This window comes from Eumetopias jubatus, unplaced genomic scaffold, assembly GCF_037043125.1.
Source record: "Eumetopias jubatus isolate StellerSeaLion01/CBP00866 unplaced genomic scaffold, mEumJub1_p1.0 scaffold_15, whole genome shotgun sequence".
NCBI lineage: Eukaryota > Metazoa > Chordata > Mammalia > Carnivora > Otariidae > Eumetopias > Eumetopias jubatus.
The window spans coordinates 72,059,625-72,079,806 of record NW_028274821.1 but is presented as its reverse complement, the minus strand read 5'-3'; the positions used below and the strand labels follow the sequence as shown (position 1 = coordinate 72,079,806).

The following is a 20,182-nucleotide window of genomic DNA, read 5'->3' as shown; positions in this document are numbered from 1 at the left end:
GATGAGCTCTGAGCATTGCCTTTTTCTGGTTACTGTGTCTGGAGACCAGCTCACTGAGAAGTCACTACATTCATTGGTAGTGACCATACCATTTCAACTGAGGCTCCCAAAGTATGGTCACTGTGGGTTTAAATAAAAAACAAAACCCTACTGTTTTGTGTGTTTAAGGGGTGTTCAGGAAGGGTGGTCATCTCTTCCCCTTCCACTGAGACTGCACGTTCCAATGTCATTACAGGTGTATTTCCTCCCTCCTCCCCTCTCGTCTCCCCGCCCTTCCGCCCTTCCTCCCTCCCTTCCATCCATCCATCCCATTTGTCTGTTTTCTCACCCCCCCTCCCTTGCTCTCTCTCCTAATTAAGTTCTTATTAAACAGTGCGGGTCATTGAAGATATATGGTTAAGAGGAGCCTGAGCAGGAAACAAGGAAATTCTCCTGCTTGGAAAATATGTATCCCCCACAAACTCCCTTTTCAGCCAAATTTGAAGCACTCAGATCTTCCCTGGGATCCATTAAACTTAAGACAAAGGGAAGCAGGTGATACTGCCCGGGTGCTGGGAAGAGAGTAGGTCTTTCCTGGTTAATGTTTAACCTTAGTAATGACATTTAAACACACCGAAGGTGCCTTTCCCTCACATCAGATAATCTCTCTGTAAAGTTTCACTTGTATTTTCCTCTTTTTTCCCCAATGGTGATCCAGTCTGGCCAATCTACACCCAGAGTGGTTAACCAGGTGTGTCATTACCTGGCAAAAATACATATGTGCCTGCTTCTTGGATCACCCAGAAATCCACTCCAATTTGGGGATTTGTTGCAATTCCTTCTGCGAATAATCAATAAGAGCCATTGTTAATTTTTTTCTAGTCAAATGAAAAACAAGGACGTTTTCTGAAAACCCTTTGTCCTTTGCTTTGTTTTAAAGAGGACTGCCACAAGTAACCCCTCTTTCTACAATGTATCAGTCAGGATAGGCTATGTTTTGCTGCAGAAACAAACCCTCCAAGCTCACAACAGCAGCTCTTCTTCACTCATGAAAAGTCCATGTGGATTTGGGCAGACTTCCCAGGGCAGCTCTTCTGCATGTACTGCCAGGAGCTCAGGCTGCTTCTGTCTCATGGCACCTACAGTATCAACACTGGTTTCCCTAATCACTGTAGCAGGAGAAGAAAGTGCACTAATAGTCACGCACTGGCTTTCAAATCACTTCTACTTACGTTTCATTGCCCCAGGCAAGTCTTGTGGTCCTATCTTCACTTCAAGGGTATGCAATCATCCCAGGTGCCCGGAAGGAGAGAAGAAACGGAAGGCACAGGTGAGCAGCACTAATGGCCTGCACAGGCAGATGGGGGCCAGGTCATAGTACAATATTAGATTTCATTCTGAATACAGTAAGTAGCCATTAAGAGATTTACATATGAGACTAAAATGATTTAATGCGCAGTTTAACCTGATTACTCTGGTGGTTCTTTGGAGAATGAGTTGAGGCACATTAAGAGGCAATACCAGGGAAAAAATGGCCAAGGCAAGTTCAGTGGGAAAGACGCAGGTCAAGCAAGAGCAGGAGCCGAAGAGATGGGGAAAAAGTAGATGCACTGGATATGTATTTTGGAGCTAGAGCCATTAGGATTTACTGAAGGGAGATTAGAAGTTCAGTTTGAGGGATCCTGAGTGTGAGATGTTCGTGAGACACAAAAATGAAGATATCAAATGGGCCAGTGGATAAATTAGACCATAGTTCTGGGCTGGACGTGAATTTAAGTGGCATGAGTGTGTGGAGGTACTGAATGGGGCGAGGGAACGCCAGCTGACCTATACAGAATATAGAGAGAAGACAGGGTCCAGAGTGAGTCCTGAAAATGCATAATTTACTTACTTGAAAAATCTCTAAGGACTTTTCCAGTCTTTTAGGAGAGGACGGGGAGAGGGAGGAGGGGCAGTGAGAGACACTGAAGAGCAGGACCCTGACTGGGGAGAAAGGAGAGCCAGGCGCTGGGGAGTCACAGGCCTTGAGAAGCAAGATGTGGCCCAGGTCACCCCCCTGACTAGCCTTCCACAAATCCCTCTTCTAGATCCACATTCCTCAGTCTGAAGTTGCTTTTTCTTGAGGATGGGTTTAAAAGGCCAGAGTCCGGGGCGCCTGGGCGGCTCAGTCAGTTAAGTGTCTGACTCTTGATTTCGGCTCAGGTCATGATCTCAGGGTCGTGAGAATGAGTCCCAGGCTCAGCTCTGTGGTCAGAGGGGAGTCTGCTTAAGATTCTCTCTCTCCCCCTCTCCCTCTTCCCCTCCCCTGCGCTCAGATAAATAAATAAAAATAGTGACGACAACAGTAATAATAATAAAAGGCCGGAGTCCAAGAGACAATGTCCGAGTGGGAAAACTTCTCAGCCAAGACCAGGCCAGGTCGGTGTCAGCAAGTTCGGGTCAGAGCCAACCGCCTGCCTGCCATCGAGGCCTACCTGACAGGGAGGTGCCTTTGCCCCAGAAGCATGACCTTTCCTGGGACTGAGCTGTTCTCATGCTGGGGGTGGGGCCGAGGATCAAGTGTTCCCCTCAGAGAACTTGAAGGGAGAGAGGGCAAGAGCAAGGCTGGTTTGGAATCCTTCCAAAAGCAGCCACAGGGCTGCTTTTGCCAAGAGCATTGGACCAGAACCATCCCTCCGTTGCTCAATCACACTCATGTTTCCTCAACCCATGGGCTTGCACACCTGCTCGGGCAAAGGGTTCGGCTTAGTCTGGGCTGTCACACCACCCACCGCTCTGACAATCTCTCTCCTGTGCTGGGCACGACTGGAGCTAACCTCCTCCCACACTCTCCACGGTGCTAGAGCAGAGGAAGGTTCTCGGGAACTTGAGACCAACCAGCTCACGCTGTGAGTCCTGCATCGGGTCTCCTAGCCTTCCAACCACAGCGAGGACACCCCGATGTGGCTGCTGGTGACAGGCTTCAGTCTTCCAGGCTCCAGTCTCAGCATTGCCACTGGGAGACATGACCCTGGCTGAGTTAGACTTGAGGTGAGAATAGCTCCTGGGGGCAGGAGCCAGGACAGGAGAGTCCTTGGCATTCGCTGGCAATTCTGTTGCATCCCCACTAGGAGGCAGCCTCCCCTCATGCCACCTCAGCCTGATTCCCTAACTTTTCCTCCCAGGTCTTATCTCTCACTCAAGTTAGACCCCACCAACCTACCTCCCTGCCCCCGCGCAGCCGGGCAGCACATACCTTTAAGGCCGGCGTCGGGGGGCGTGGTCTCCTTGTTCTTACAGCCCTCTCTTGTTCTGAGGGTACGGCCTTTTGGCATCAGGGTGGAAGGCACAGAGAGCACAGACGGCTCTTTATGTGATTGGCTGCGGTGTCTTTTGGGTCTCTCTTCCCTTGGCTCTCTACGGTGACCTAGCTCATGGTCTGTAGGCTTGGTGTGGACAGGTGGGGGCCCCCCCAGGCTCCTGCAGATGAGGGACTCCCTCCCGTAGCTCTAGCCCTCCCACCCCCTCTGCATCAGAGGTCCACCAGGTGTCCCAGTCTCATCTTCTCTCTGCTGGCCCAACTGGGGCCTATGCACACAGGCAGGAGTCATCTCTGCATGTATGCACTGCCACCCCCTTTGCCGGAGAAGCAAACCAAATCCACCTGTAATGCCTCTAGGTTACAAAATTGAGACCTGAAGACAACCAGTCACACACAACCAACTAGGCGTTGGGCTATTGTAAATCAATAATTTCCTCACTTTGCTTCCCTGTCTGCTGTACCAAAGTCTCTCCCTGAGCTCCTGTTGGTGGGGCACCCCAACCACCAAACCTTTTAGTTTGGGGCTAACTGGTCTGAATCAATTTTTGCTCAAATAAACTCTTTAAATGTTTACTATGCCTCAGTTTATCTTTTAACACTACTACGTTAAACTGCTTCCTTCTGATTCCTTCCCTTCATTTATTTCTATATCATCATAGCTAGGAAATCCTTTCAAAATATTTTTGACTTGAAAACTGTCAGTGGTGAAATTGGTACTTCTATCTGAAGGCCAGAGAGAACCCTGTGACTTTTTCTAAATACTCTGCTTCTTAACACCTAACCCTGCCCCAGGCTTCCAGGCATTGTTTATCCCTACTTTGCATGAACATTCCTTTAGGCCTCCTCCTTATTATTGTTTAGAAAGACCCAACTGACCCACCATCAACATTTTCCATCTGCACATAAATTCCTGAAGTAGGTTTTTTTTTCTTACTGCTGTGATTACATTTCTTCCACAGCTAATGAGCAATATGATTCCTACCAACAGTATTCAAGGGATTGAACATTTCATTTTAATGTTATTCCTTGGCTCTGGGTTTGTGGCAGTTACATTAAGACTTCCCCTTCACTTCTTTCCAGGAAGACAATACACCCAGTATGTATTTTTAATCCTTTGATCTCCACTTTGTTCATTGATGAATCTACCACCTGGCTGTTTAAATCCACCCCCTGAATTCCCCAAGTCCAGGATCATAACCGAAGCTGGGCAGCATGCCAACATTTCAGCCTTGGCCAAGAAATGGAAGAAGGAAGGAAAAAGATGCTGGTGGTACTTTCTGCCAACCCAAACTTCAAGTGTTTTTAAGCCCAAGCTGGCGCTCAGAATCAATGTGAGAGCTGGGTCAGCAAATACCGTCCCAATGCGGGAGCTGCTCCCCTTCACACGAAGCGCAGTGCTCTCTTGGTTGGAGGGTTCTGGGAGAGCCCGTCCCCATCCCCACTCCCGCCCCAGCCGTGGATACCTGCCCCTGCCAGTCTCAGGTTCCACTTACCAGATTCTCCCCCAATACTAAACCCTTGCTCGCTCCTTTTAAGGTTCTGCCCACAGCAGATGTGGCCACACTCACAACCCGAGGACTAGGGGAAACCATCCCCAGATCCAAGCTCCTCTCTGCTGAGCTCTACCACATGCTGACAAAATCGATGGGAAGACCGCTGACCAGCCAAGGACCACCACCAGTCCCCAAATGGTGTGTGTGCAAAGGAGACTCAGAACAAGTGCTTGCTGTGGTAAACCCTGGTGAGTTGGTCCATACGTGAGCTGGGGGCCACTTTTGCCCCTCCAACCTTAGGCACGTACCTGGGTTGGCCCTGTTCTTGAAGACAGTGCTTTCCAACCCTGACTGCAAAAGGGAATCATCAGGGGACTTGGAGAATATCCAACTAAATTACAATCTCTGGACTAGGGCCAGAGCATTGATATTTATATTTTACTTTTTAATCAAGGCATAAAACATATATGATGTGGGCAGTGTGCTAATCTTTAGTGTATATCTTAAAGACATACACACACACACACACATATATATATTTTCACAGATACACAAACACACACACACACTCAGCATAGATCAAGATAAACATTTCCAGCAGTCTAGAAATTCCCTTCAGCCTCTTCCCAGTAACCAACCATATTTTCCCATTGTCCTGTTTCCATTTTTTGCCATCATGAATAAAGCTAGTATTGTGCTTTGTACATGTCCTTTGGTGGCATTTGTTTTCATTTCTCTTTATTAAATTCTCACCGCTTCCTTTTTTTTTTTTTTTTTTTTTTTTTTTTTACAGATGTCTGTCTAGACAAGCTGGTTTTGAGCAGGGGCACTTTTTGAAAGCTCCCCCCTGGTGATTCTAATGTATGGTCAGCATTCAGACCCACTACCTTACGACCACGTGGATTGCAAACCAGAGGCTCAAAGTTACTCAAGGGACAGAGGCTTCTCTGTGGGAGCAAGCACAGGATTTGAATTTTCATGTCCCTTCTCCTTTGGGTCTCACACTTCTTCTACTTGACTTCCTAAGGAGGAGGAGCAGGGTTGGGGGGCTGTTCTATAGCCCATGCCTATTGTATCATGCTAGCTTTGTGGGTGGGAAGATCTACCCCCGCATCTGGGACTCTCTGAAAAGGAAAGTTGACCAGAAGGATCATTGTCTTACTGATACGCAGACCCAACTGTATTCTGTGCTAGGGTAGAGTTATGTGGGGAGAGAACACTTTGGACTGCCTTGAGGGCCCACCTATGTGCCCTTCTCCATACTTGGAACCAGAAACATATTGGTCACTTCTGACTGTAGGGTTCTGTAATTTCAGGATTCTTCTTGAGATGAACTAGAAGCCATCCACAGATGAGGATGAACTCCATGATTACGATGAAGAACACTTCTGGGCAATGGCCTAGAGCAGTTTGGTAAAAATGCTCCTGAGAGCACTCTCTGTGGTATTTCTCTAGGGATGAGGAGTGTGGGCAAAGAGTTGTTTCCAGAGTGTTTTACAGACACTTAAAAAATTTCAGAGTGATTAACTTTGGAGAGATTGGGGTCACCAGTGGTAACCCATGGTCTGCAGACCAGCAGCATTAGCTTTACTGGGCACAGGTCAGAAATGAGAATCATTTGGCCCCACCCGGACCTGCTGACCCAGAAACTCTGGGTGTGAGGCCCCACAGTGTGTCCTAGCAAGTCCTCTAGGTGATTCTGATGCCGTCTCATGGGTCATGGTACAGTCTGTCCCCTGCCTTCATGTGTGATTGGTATGCATGCGTCACATTTGGTAGATTTCCTCTTCTAGATTTAAGCAAAAAAAGATCCTGTCAGTGTTCCAAGCATTTGCATAGAGAGGTTGGAGAATTGCTTACTGGTTTTGGAGAGACTGTGCCACTATAACAAGTAAGCAACATTGCTTACTGACTTTTGGTCCCATTTTCCTACTCTGGTCCAAAGAAAGGCAGTCCTGGTAGTCTTTGCTGAACAGAGAAGAAAAGTCGCCCCTGGAAGCCCCATAGAAAGGGAACAGAGCCCCCTCCCCTTTGTTCCATTTGGCCCCTTGCCCATGGCTGAGTGGCCCGAGTGTGCTTGCTTGCTGAGTCCAGGCTGTTGTGGGTTAGCGAGTGAACTGTCTGCTTACGGAGAGAGAACACACCTTTTCCAGGTACTGAACGGCTTCTGCATACGAGGCTCTGTGCATCGACAAAAGAGACAGAGACATAGGAATGTCACACGCTTTGTTCTTCCGGAGGGTAAGTAAAGCTCACACACATTGAACAGGCACCACTCATGGGCTATAATCATAAATCTAAATCATAAACCACGAGCGGTGGTGCACACAGAAACGGAGTCAGAGGAAGGGGAAGACTAAGTCAGAAATTCACTTTTTAAGCAGCACTCAACTCAGTGAACCTGAAAACTTTTGGCCATGCCAATTCTTTTTTTTTTTTTTAAGATTTTTATTTATTTATTGAGAGAGAGAGAGAATGGTAGAGAAAGAGCATGAGAGGGAAGAAGGTCAGAGGGAGAAGCAGACCCCCTGCTGAGCAGGGAGCCCGATGTGGGACTCGACCCCAGGACTCCAGGATCATGACCTGAGCTGAAGGCAGTCGCTTAACCAACTGAGCCACCCAGGCACCCTGGCCATCCCAATTCTTAACACCACACTCTACTCCAGTGAATTTATACTATGGTAACAATGACCAGAAGCCCAAAGAATTAAAATGCCAACACCAAACCTTACCTAACAGCTCGGGTCTATAATGTTCCCTTGCATTTTAAACACGTTATTTGGTTTTATTAAAAACAAAATGCATGGTCATGGACGAAATTTATGGCTGGGCCTGTCGCGTTTCTGATCACTCACAGAAATGGGAAGCGCTCTGGCCACTAAGTCACGAAACACTGTTTCAGTTCAGAACTTAATGCATTCTGTCCGGTGTAATTTTAAAAAGTAAAAGACTTCTGCTTTCATTCAAAGGGAAAACTTCTTCCTCTGCAGCCCTGTCCACAGTGGGAAGGTGGGAAGCTTGGTTGGTGCTCACCTGCCTGGAGCTTCTGGTTCTCATCCTAAGTGCCTTGGAGAGGGCTGGGAGTGGGTAGTGGCTGGGAGGGAGGGAGTTGAGGTAAGACCTTACTTGATTAAGACCACCAGGAGATGGGCAGGGAAGGAATTAAAGCCATGTTCTCTTTCTTGTTTGGGAGACCCACCCTCTGCTCGCTGGGATCTTCCTCTGACAGGGGAGGGAGGATGCACCCCCTGCTCCAACTGGCTGCTTGGAACTCGTTCTCCTCTGCGTGCAGGGGTGAACCTCCAGCTTCTCTCTGCTGCTCTTCCCGCCCCTCTCTGGGCAGCCCTATGTACAGGATCTAAGGAAACCTCACACCTCTTGCATGAGAGGCTCATCTCTGCTCCACCGGACACCCGCACCATGCCTCGTGCCCACAGGTTCTAGCGAGGAGGTCTGATGCCCACAGCCAGCTCGTTCAGCTACACTGTTATGAAGCCGGCAGCTACACCCTGGAGCCTTTTGTAGGGCTCACGTGTGTCACCTGCCAATTCCTCCATTTCCCCGATTTTCAGAGAACGTATACCAAGCTGCTTGAGGGCCCCTTAAATCCCTTTCAGCTTGAGGAGAGGACGGCACCCCAGCCCCCTCTGTGGGGGTGGGACTCTGAACTCACTCAGTTTTCTCTCCGACAACCCTCTGTTAACCCCCGACTCCTGACACGGGCGCGGTTGAAAGTTATGGATGGAATTAAACCGGATTTTCAAATGACTCCTCAGTCCCACTCCTAGGTATGTGCCCCAAAGAACCGAAAGCAGAGACCCAAGTAAGTACGTGCCTATGCCTGTTCACATGGGAGCCAAAAGGTGGGAACAGCTCAACTGGCTACCAGCGGGTGGATGGATAGACAGAATGTGGTCTGTCCACACCATGGCAATACCACGCAGCCTTAGAACAGCAAGAGGTTCTGACATATGCTATAACCTGGATGAACCTTGAAACCATTAGGCTAAGTGAAAGGAGCCAGATACAAAAGGTCACATACCGTATGATTTCATCTACACCAAATGTCCAGAATGGGCAAATCCATAGAGACAGCAAGTTGATGAGTGGTTGCCAGGGGCTGGGGGAGGGGGACTGAGGAGTGACGGGGCTTCTGTCGGGGATGACGAAAATGTTTTGGAACTAGACAGAGATGGTGAAATAGTACAACATTGGGAATGGACTAAGTGTCCTGACTTGCTCACTTTTAAAATGATTAATTTTATGTTATGTGAATTTCACCTCAATAAATTGTAATTTCTTTCAAGTCGTGTATGCTCACCCAGCCAACCCTCTGGTTCCCTCTTGCCATCTCTGACTGCGTCCTGTCTCATCCACATGGCTCTGCCCTGGTGCCCATCTCCTTTCACAGCTGCCTTCCTCCTGGGAGAGCTGCTCTGTGGTGTCCCCTCTCTCTTCCCTGCAGGTGACTGATTCCCTGTGGGAGACGCTTTGTGCTTCATGCTTTTATGTCTCACACACAGGCTGGGCAGAGCACCTGCATTCTCTTTGGTCATATTTATGGAGCCCAGAGAATTACAACCGAGAGCCCTCATTATTCCCCCTGTCATGAGCCTTTCCCTTTCCAGGTCACCAGACCGAATGCCGAGGACCAAGTGCACCGAGCAAGCAGATGGTTTAGGTGACATTAAGAATGGACTACGAAGGCGCATCGAAAAGAGAATGTGTGTTAATTACACATTTGTTACTTCCAATGTTCTGCTGCTGAAAGGACTCACAAGATTCCAACGTTTTATGCTCAGATAGTCTTGTCCCAGGGCAAGGGTGCAATGCAGGAGAGAGACACACGTCGGAAGGGGTCTGGTACTCTCGGGGACAGTCTTCTTGATCTTCCCCTTGCTGAGTCACCCAGGTCCCACATCACCGCCAGTGTACGTGCAAAGAGCCTGAGCACTAGGAACCTCAAGTCTACTTGTGTGGGCGTCTCCTTATAGGGAGCTGGTCCTCAAAGCACAGTGCAGCTACGTGGCCAGCCTTCAATGGTCAAAACCCCACGGGCCCCACAGTGGTATCTCTGTTGCACAAGGAGGCAAACATTACTCTTTGTGTTAAAAGACAAGGGAGATCCTGATTAGTAGTCCAGAGGGCTTTCTAGTTCTCTGTTCCTCTCATCTGTCCTTGTAAGTATTCGTCTTATAGGTTGTGTTGTTATCACTCCAGGAAAGGATAAACGAGGTGTGGACTGTGGACTGGGAGAGGATGCACAACGCTAGTCACATTTTTTACCAGCTTATGTCTTTAGGCTGCATTTGGGTTGTACCCTTGCCAGCTTCTGTGGTAGCAATGGAAATTCTAGAAATAGTTTCCTAATCTCTAGAAGCCAGTCTACTGTCTGTCTCAATGCAGGGAAGCTAGGGCCACTGAGGATCCTGGGAATGGGCACACCTATGTTTTCAGTAAATGGCCTGGCTGCATCTTTCATTTCCTAAAGCTGGACCATGCCCGTGACCACAGGTCCTGGGGGTGATGGATGAAGAGGAGGAAAAAGAGGCCAACTTAAATAAATCTGCCCTCAGGCCTTGAATGCTCCCCCTTGGACTGTAATGTGAGAGAGAAATAAACTGTGTTCTTTCAGACACTGAATTAATTATTGGGTCTCCTTGTTGGCAGTCTAGCTTTACCCTGCCCAGTCCAGAAGCAGACATCTAGAAATGGAGTGATCCTGTCAAATGTGTGTGTGTGCGTGTGTGTATACACGTGAACAGCAGGGGCCAAGGAAAACATGCTGTAGGCGAGAGAGCTGGAGATCATTTCTATGGCCCACCAGAACATTTGCATGGCTCAGTAGGCACTTGTGATAATTAGGAGGGCAAACCACATGCCTTGTTGGAAAGAACCAGAATTCCAGCATGTGGTGTCTCTTCGCGACAATGGCGGCTCTTAAGCAGACTGTCAATTTCCCCACCCATAGCCCTGACTTGGATGTACACACCCAATCTCCAGTCCCCCAGGAGTACCATCTCCCTCTTGGCGCTGGCCTGTGCTAAAGGCAGGCTCTGCTGGTCTGAGAGAAAGCGGAGCTGGCCCAGGACCGAGACGGGAGGTGTGTTTGCTATTGAATCACGTGGATGAGAAGGACAGTTCGGGAGGGAGGCGCGTGGGCTCTAGCCCAGACAGCCTGGGTTTGAACCTCCTTCCACCCCAGGTGTTGTCACGGGTACCAAGTTATTCAAACTCCCTGAGTGTGAGTTTCCTCATTTGTAAAGTGGAGACTATACTACTAGGATGAACCTCAAAGGAGTATCATAAGAATGGAGTGAAATAACCCACCTAAAGCGCTCAGCACAGGGCCTGGTGCATCCCTGGCCAGTGCAAGGGCGCAGATAGATGTCTGCTGCCCTCTGGGGGCGACGGTCAGTTTTCCACTGAAATGGAAGTCTAAGTAAAGGGCCACATTTGACCTCCACACAGGATTGCACACGTGGTGGTTTCCATTTTGGTGTTTTTGGTGTACTATATGTAAGATCTCAAAGGATTCCTGTCTTGTGCTGAGAGTGGGAAATGTCCTGACTCCCCGGGGAAGGCTCTTGGCTGTGGAAGCGGCTTTCACGCTAGAGACCATCGCCACCTAGTGGCCACACTTCATGCTTGCAGGTAAAGGCCAACACAAAAAAGTGAGAGACTCCACCCTTCCTGTTACCAATGTTGGGATCTTGCAGCCCTCCTGTTCATCCAGGGAAGTTGCTTCCTCAGTGTCTCCTGGCAGGTTCCTAGCACCGTATGACCATCCACTGATGAGTTCTGGAATACTTCTGGCTTCTCCTAAACATCTTTTCACTTGGATCTCTCTCTCTCTCGCCCAGAATACAATTATATGGGTCCTACACTAAGGGGAAAAATTAAAAGCATGCTAAGAGAGTGCAGGACCTGCACAGGATGGCCCTATTTAACAGGCAGGTGTGGAGACAGTGCTGACTTTGGAGCAGCTTTGTCCCCACATTCCCGATGCTAAGAGCTCCCCCAATCCCAGTGAAAACCATCCCAACAACCCTTGTTTTCATTGTTCTTATAGCCCCAGCATTTCACACATAGTTGGCACTCAGTAAGTATTTGCTGACTGAAGCCAGGGCTTTCCAGGAAGTATACTCTGAGCACATCTGTACCAACCATTTCTATTCATTCCCCACAGCAACTCCAGAAGTCAGAAATCCAATCTAGAATGGATAAAGAAGACGTGGTATATTTATACGATGGAATATTATGCAGCCATCAAAAGGAATGAAATCTTGCCATTCGCAACGACGTGGTTGGAACTGGAGGGTATTATGCTGAGTGAAATAAGTCAATCAGAGAAAGACATGTATCATATGATCTCACTGATAAGAGGCATTCTTAATCTCAGGAAACAAACTGAAAGTTGCTAGAGTGGTGGGGGGTGGGAGGGATGGGTGATAGACATTGGGGAGGGTATGTGCTATGGTGAGTGCTGTGAATTGTGCAGGACTGTTGAATCACAGATCTGTACCTCTGAAACAAAGAATACATTTTATGTTAAAAAGGAAGAAGAAGGAGAAGGGGAAGGGGAAGAAGAGGAGGAGGAAGAGGAGGAGGAAGTGGAGGAGGAGGAGGAAGAGGAGGAGGAAGAGGAAGAGGAAGAGGAAGAAGAAGAAGAAGAAGAAGAAGAAGAAGAAGAAGAAGAAGTAGAAGAAGAAGAAGATGATGATAGCCGGGGGGTAAGAATGAAGGGGGGGAAATCAGAGGGGGAGACGAACCACGAGAGACGATGGACTCTGAAAAACAAACTGAGGGTTCTAGAGGGGAGGGGGGTGGGGGGATGGGTTGGCCTGGAGATGGGTATTAAAGAGGGCACGTTCTGCGTGGAGCACTGGGCGTTATACGCAAACAATGAATCATGGAACACTGCATCAAAAACTAATGATGTGATGTATGGTGATTAACACAACATAATTAAAAAAAAAAATCCAACCTAGAATAAGCAAATGGTCAAAGGTTCTGATGAAAAAGTGGTGGGCCCCAAGTCCGAGGTCCCTGTCTGATCCCAGAGGTTTGTCAGAGAGACACTGACGCAGTGAAAATACTATATGTCCAGGGCCATGGTCCGCAACACAGGCTCTTTGGTGTCATAAATGTGGTCTTCCCAGCATCCCCTCCTCCCTCTCCCCCTGCCGCGGCCCCTGGCAACGGGAGGGGGCACAAGTCCTAGGCGGAGGGGTTTTGCTATCTGGGACTAGTCACGAACATCGGTCATGATCCTGAGCCCCTGATTGCTACCTGCTCTGACTGGTTCAGAAGAACCATTTAGGCGAATGACGGCTCTGTTATTGGGGCTTTTGCTCCAGACCTTGAGGTTATCCTGTTTTCTGATCTCCACCAATTATTCAATATTCAGGGGTTTTGTGAACCAGTTGTTAAACCACTGGCATCTTGCAATCAGCCGTTGTAGGAATATTTATACCACAGAAACCAGCAAACACTTGTAAAGACAAACAGAATGACTATGGCTTCATCTCCCAGAAATAACCCTGTGACATTTTTGGTTTTTGTCCATTTCTCTTTCTCAGTGTGCAGCTATTAGAGGCTAGAACATGCCTCCCTTGTAGCTTTTGCATTCCTCAGTTTACCCAAAAGTTTGAACAGATGGGCCTGCTGTCAGCCGGAGGGTTGGAGGGAGGAGAGCTGAGGCTTTCAGACGGGTAACAAAGCCCCTTTGCAAAGCCCCTCCCTCGGCCACCAACACTGCCCTCTGTCTCCTGGGACCTGTGAGATGGGCCAGTTCAGCCCCTCAAGGCCTTTTACTCATTTCATTTTGAGGTTGCCCCCAAGAACTTTCTGAATAGTCAGGCCATGAGGCAAACACATTTCTCCACGAGACTAGCGATTCTCAACCTTGGTTGCACGTTAGAAACACCTGGAGAGCTGCTAAGCTATACCCATGTTCATAGCCATGTCTGAGCCCAATGAAGACAAAATACATCAGAATATCTGGGGGTGAGCTCCAAGTGGCAGTATCTTGAAAGCAAACACCTGGGGATCCTATGTACGGTGCAGCCACATTAAGAGCCCCAGCACTGGGCAGGGATGCTCAAGGCTTGTGGCAGGTTAGTCTCCTGGGATGCTTTTTAATCGCCAGCCCAGACCAATTGAACCCAAAATTCATAGCTCTCCAGGTGATTCAGATGGAGTCAGAATTGAGAAGTGCTGTTTTAGACCAAATAAGAATTACCTCTTATTTTGTATCTCATCTCAAATTATGCAGCCACATTAATAAAAAAAGGACTTATGGGGTCTTGATGTTGCTATCACCCCACACAATAAAAACTTCTTCCAAAGGTCAAACGAATCCCTGGATCTTACCCTGAAATCAGAGTCTGAACACATATAGATATTACGCTCTCTTCTTAATTTGCTCAGCCCCTTTGAGGGGGCCCTCTCTGGAGAGTCTGAATGGAATCGAAGCTCTGGTTCACCAAGACCCACAAAGTGTTGAGTTGGTGTGCTGGGCAAAGGCACACCGCCCCCCCCAAATACTCAAAACAACCCAGGACCACATGTGACTGTATCTGCAGCTTATAAATCATGCATCCATTCCACAGTTTTCAAACGTTAAGCGGTATGCCCAGACCCCTATTCATTACTTACTCCAGGTCGGTGATTCTCAAACTGAGGTTCCTGGACCAAGAGCAGCATCTCCAGGGGATGAGTTAGAAAATTCTTAGGCTGCATACCCTAGACCTACTGAATCAGAAGCCCTGGGTATGAGGCCCCAGTCTGTGTTTAATGAGCCCTCCAGGTGACAGAGATGCTTGCTCAAGTAGAAGCCTCGCTCCCCAGAGGCCCGTCGATCCAGGAGCTGAAGACCACTGCAGAGACAGAATGTGGTCTAAATGGGTGGGCGGAAAACAACCAAACAAGGGAGAGAAAGATTTGAGATTTTATTCTTCTGGGGTACCTGCACATCCATCCCAGGTGTTCAGAGCCTACCACCTGTGAACTGAGAACAAAACAGCCAGATAATTCTCCCATCAGGGTTCACGGACACCGAGAACACTATATCATGGCAGAATTATTTTTAAAAATCTTTATTATGCAAACATTCTTCTTTCTCTGAAAGAAAACATCTGAATGCTTGGGCAACATTTTGGAATTGCTAGTGTGCCATCTCCAGGAATTTTCGGAGGCCCTGTTCTTTGCCTTTGTGTCTTCTTGTACCTTTAAAACCTTTTCCAGTCTCCCTTTGAATTCCCCATTTGTTCTCTGTGTTCCCAGCAGCCCAATTTTGAACTTCATGTGGGTTCTGTGTAGGGAGGGACAGAATCACCACACTCTTTTGTGGCACAGGCATCCCATAATGAAAACGAGCAATGCTTTGAAGTAACTTCATGGCCGCATGTGTCCCCCAGTGATTATCTCTTTGATGCCGATAAGTACAGGGGAGACGAACCTGGCGGTAGGGACGGGAGGTCTCGGTCACAGAGCAAAAAGCCTGCCTACCTGCTGTCCACCCATTAGTGATTTTAATGCCTCACATCGGTTTTGGTAAAAGCCTCCTCAGTGAGAATCCCTGAAGATACCTTCTACCTGGACTATCCCAAACTCTGTGTCTCATTCTGAGTGCCTCTCCTGTGTACCTTGACACTCCTGGCTTTGCCCAGCATGCCCAGATATTAGTAGTGATGGATGCAAAGACCAGGACACTGGATCCTGAGCTGATCACAACTCCGTTGTCCCCAGAAGATTGGAAGAAGTCACATACAGCGGGAGAGATGGAGGAAGAGACCCCAAGGGGAGGGGTGGGGTGGGGGCAGGAGACGGAAGGTCTGGGGCACAAGTACTTGCGAGGGGCCACTTGGGGAACAGCTGGCTGTGGGGGGGGATGGGGGGCAGGAGGAAACTTGGGGAGGAAGCTTCCTGATGAACCTGCCATCTTACTATGCTCTCCCAAGTCTGAAAGTCTCCATTCTTCAGAGGGGAGCCAAATACAGGTGCTGGGAATATAATAATAAAAATTAGAGCCCAAGAGCCACATGCGAAGCTTGGGTTTTACCGTTTGTCCTGCTGTTTGCCCAGCCATCCCCTTGACTTTGGGGGTCTACCTACCTCATCCAGAGGCACCCGTATCATTTCTGGGGTCTCATCAGAGGTCTGTAGGCTCTAGCTGAGGCAGCTGGAGACAGCATCACAAAAAGAGGCACTGGGACAGCCTGTCACAGTGGTGCCCCACCAGCTAGTACTGCTTTTTTGGTTCCAAATGTGCAAGACACAGGTACTGCCACACGGAAGTCAAGACCAAGGGCACCGGCGCGTCGTCGCGTGGCAGATCCGGCCTCCAACCTCCCCCCACCCCCAAACAAGCAGCCATCGTTTATAAAAACGCAGCACACACTGGGTTTTAATGAGAAAATAATTGTATACTTGCATTGAATGCCTCACAATCACTATAAAACTGAAGCAGGATAATAACATTTAAGTGGTTAACATACACAGGAGAGCCAGATACAGAGTATAATTCTCAAACACAGTATTGCTGCTTTCCCCCCCTCCTCCTCCAAAAAAAAAAAAAAAAAGTCCTTTGGGTAAAGGGCAACACAAAATCAAAATTGGCAGCTCACTCACTGAATGCTTAAAATTCAGGAAATTGGTTCTGTCACTAAAACTGGATATATTCACCATCTCTAAACACTTAGGCTATTTTTTTTTCAATACATAGTTTAATTACATCCATTATTTAGTTGGAAAAATGTTTAACTGTCTTCAGAGACATGAGTCAACACTGTTCTAGTGTTTCTTGTGATGCTTTGTGTGTGTGTGTGTGTGTGTTGTGTATATATGTGGACACTGATCTATATACTGCTTATATGTCATCGTCTAGGGTGGGCAGCATGCAGAAGTGTAAAGAGGCAAGGAAATCGCATTGTGTCATCTGAGTAGAACACAGCCCAGCCTCCTACCACTGACAGACCCTGTTTCCATAATTTCTGGATGAGAAAGCCAAGGCATGTCAGTAATCAGCTCCGGAGGAATGGGAGCATCTATAAAACACTGTGGAAAGGAACACTTTCAGGAAAGCTTTTAACATCTACAGCATCTAAACATTTGTTATAGTTGAGATTAACAAGCTTGCGTGCTATTTGGGGGCAGGGATGAGCATCAGAGGCCCATTTTTCCGACAAGCCTCTTCCTCTCGATGGATTAGGTGGGAAGGACTCTCCTCCTGGGGTCTATTGCATTTTCAGAAGGTTAAAGGGGTTCATTTGGGATCCCAGAGCCTAGCACGGTGCTATGTACAAAGCCCAATGTTTTCGTAAGGAATAAAAAACTCAAGAGCACAGAGAAAATCTGGCTCTTGCAAGGGAACTGTTAATTTACATTTTAATGAGCAGAGCAGTCATCAGAAGGCAGCAGGGGGAACAAGCAAATGTTGGCCATGTAGGGGCCATAGTTAAGCAGCTTTGAGGCTAGGGTGGGGTCACAGAAACTCTGCATTTGTTGCCTTATCCACACATGGAGCACGGACCAAGGGACTGGGCTCTAGAACTCTGCGCAATGCAGTTCATGCTTCTGGTTCAATCGACTGTAGTCAACGGCCAATTGGTCTGCCTCTAAAGCGAGTCCATGAATTGTGTGACCTCCTAGGCTTCCCAATCAGCTGCAAATTCTCCGTTTTCAAATGTAGGTGTAAGGTGGGTGGGTCCATGGCTTCCTTCAAAACAGAACAAAAACCTGCCGGTGGGTCCTGAGGGCTGTTTCCTCTTAGGAAATACGGTGTTGGTCTCTCTCATGTCTATATCACTACCCGATGCAAAGTCGGTTCCATTTTTGGTGCCCCTCATAAAACCGCTCCACTCACCAGCCATCCTAGCTAGCTACCACTGTGCCCCGGGGACACACGAAGTCTTGTCCCAGCTGCTTTCAGTCCGTGCCTGCCATGGGAAGCCTGGAAATCCTCAGGCAAGGTGGCCTTCCTGGGTCTTCCCATTTTACCCGTCAGGACTTCCCACCTAACACAGACCTCATTTTCCTGGGCATGTCTGTCTCCATGCCAGCCTCCCCTACTTGAAAATGAATTCCTTGCAGCAGGGATCTTATTTGTGTCCCAGTGGCCAGCACATTTTGTTGAGTATCCCTTCAGAATATTCAGGAGAATAAACCATATAACGATGGTGCCCACTACCCACCTCTAGAGTTTGGCTTCAAATGGCAGGTTCCCTTGGCAGTTTTAAAGGATCCTTGTGAGTTATCAGACAGTTGCATGTTTACTTTATGCCCACTGCTTGTCTGTGAATAAACTTTCCCCCCTAAAGTCAACACTAGTCTATTAAAAGAAGCAAAGATAATGTGCCTAACATCTACACACAAACTGTTGTGGCATTGCTACTTGTCAGAGTAACATATTAGAGCTTATGACTTAACACTATAAAAACAAAAAGGAATTTTAGTGAGGTCTGGCTTAATTATTGCTCTTTAAAAAAAAACCATAGTTTTAAAAAAAATAGGAAATAAAAGGCTGGTCAGTTTTTTTCTCATGGCCAGATTTAAAAATGTTTCTCATCCAGAAATTCGGGGCACCCAATTATTGAATACCCTTATCATATTGCTTTAAATGACAGAGAGTAAACCTGGCATCCTCTACAGTATACTAAGCTACGAATACAAAGCATGAGAATAAATATGGTACTTTTCTAAATGTCAAATTACAAAACCGCTCAAAACTTTTCAATTGTGACTCATGCAAATACCAGGTTAGGTCAATTTAATATTACAAATACTGTATCAGGTCGGTGCCTCTATATCCCTTTTCATAAAAAAGAAATTCTCACTCACTCCTGACGCTGGCAAATAGCTTTGGAGGAAATAACTGTACACCCTTGTCCCATGATCATTCTGGAATTTTAAAATCCTTGTACACACACTTTACCCAAACACACAGAGACGCGCACGCACGCGCGTGCGCGCGCACACACACACACACACACACACACACACACACACACATCTTTAGGATCTGTAGCTGATTCCAAGCCTGCGCTTAAATTTCTATTCTATATTTTTCTCTTTATCATCCTGAAAAACACTGGTTGCTCAGCAAAAATAATCTCTCTTACTTCCTTATTTTCCTACTTTCTCCCTCCCTGTTTCTCTATCTTCATGACCTTTTCTTTAATGATTCCCTTCCGACTGATCCAAAATAATCCTATCATTCTTCCTACCAAGCAAGGTCCACTTTATAATATAAAATATAGTTATAAACACCTTTTTATTTCCCGTCCTCTGCCTCTCTAAGGCAGAGTTTGCCCTTTTTCAATTATTGCCATTCTAAAAATACCCCTACCATCTTGAGCCAAGCTGTTGAATGTGTAGATTTTACACATGGATATGCTCCCCCCATCCCATCATAAAAATAGTTGTTGCCCACTAAATATAGTTTTCATATGAAGAAACATAATTGTGAAAATGTGTTCTCATAAACAGCAAATACTATAAGCAGATGAGATCCTAAAGCTAAGACAATCCATTTGGTTTGGCTTTCTCCCTCTTTCTCAACCCCTTCCTGTAGAATAGATTGTTTGCAACATGAAGAAACATTGTCTTGAAAATGTGGATTTTATGTATTGCCATCATTGATTGCTCCCAATTAAAAACAATTAAATGTAAGAGAAATGGAATCCTAATTGCCTCTTCCGGGCCAATAAAGAGAAACTTGCATTTGATTTTATGGCTGCTGGAGTAAACGAAGTTATCCCAACACCTCGGATGCCGTGAGTGAAGGCGGGAAGCTGGTGCAGGGAGCATCCTACGCCTTGTAGATTGCACCAGTCTGGGCTCTACTGCACTAAATGGCCCTGTTACCAATGTTTGTCCTCATCACCCAGCGGGGCTAGTCTCAGTTCTGCGTGTAGCAACCATGTGGATCTGCTTGTCCTTTTGGATCAAAGGACTGGTCCACATCCAGGTGATACTTTGAGTCTCAAAAAAAAAAAAAAATTCTTTCTCTTTTGACTCCTGGGTGTTTATAGAGTTTGATGGGTGGGTGCTTTTCACTTGATTTTTCATCGTTGGTCATTGCAGCTTCTGGTCTACATAAGGATTGCTGAGTTTGTTCGCACTTTAATAAATATTCCATTAAAATGCTTCAATGTGTGGATTTCTTGGTTTCTTGGTAACCCAAGCACCAAAGAAGCTTCCTGGGTGGAAGGAAGTTTGTTATTCATTGTCTTCTTCCTCCTGGTTGGCATAGATCCCTGCCTCCCAGCGCAAGGCCAGGGCGCTCTTTCTTCGATTAACCCGTGTGGCCTCAAGGACCTAAAGAGAAGAAGGAAAAAAAAAATGAATCAAAGTTCATGGATGTTCACTATATAAACAAACCAGCTTTTCTGGGTTTTTTTTTTTT

At 47.2% G+C, this 20,182-nt stretch overlaps 1 protein-coding gene across 3 annotated transcripts in view; it reads right to left on the bottom strand.

Moving 5' to 3' along the window:
- Positions 1–16,181: 16,181 nt before the first annotated feature.
- The window catches only part of LOC114213559 (PALM2-AKAP2 fusion protein), a 106,154-nt gene continuing 102,153 nt past the window's right edge, over positions 16,182–20,182 (bottom strand). For 2 of the 3 annotated variants that reach the window (XM_028108814.2, XM_088018883.1), the window contains exon 4: positions 16,182–20,094. In XM_028108814.2, the coding sequence (XP_027964615.1) occupies positions 19,996–20,094 (99 nt within the window). In that variant the 3' untranslated portion in view covers positions 16,182–19,995. The remainder of the gene's footprint in view (positions 20,095–20,182) is intronic. The other variant, XM_028108813.2, reaches the window with a different exon arrangement.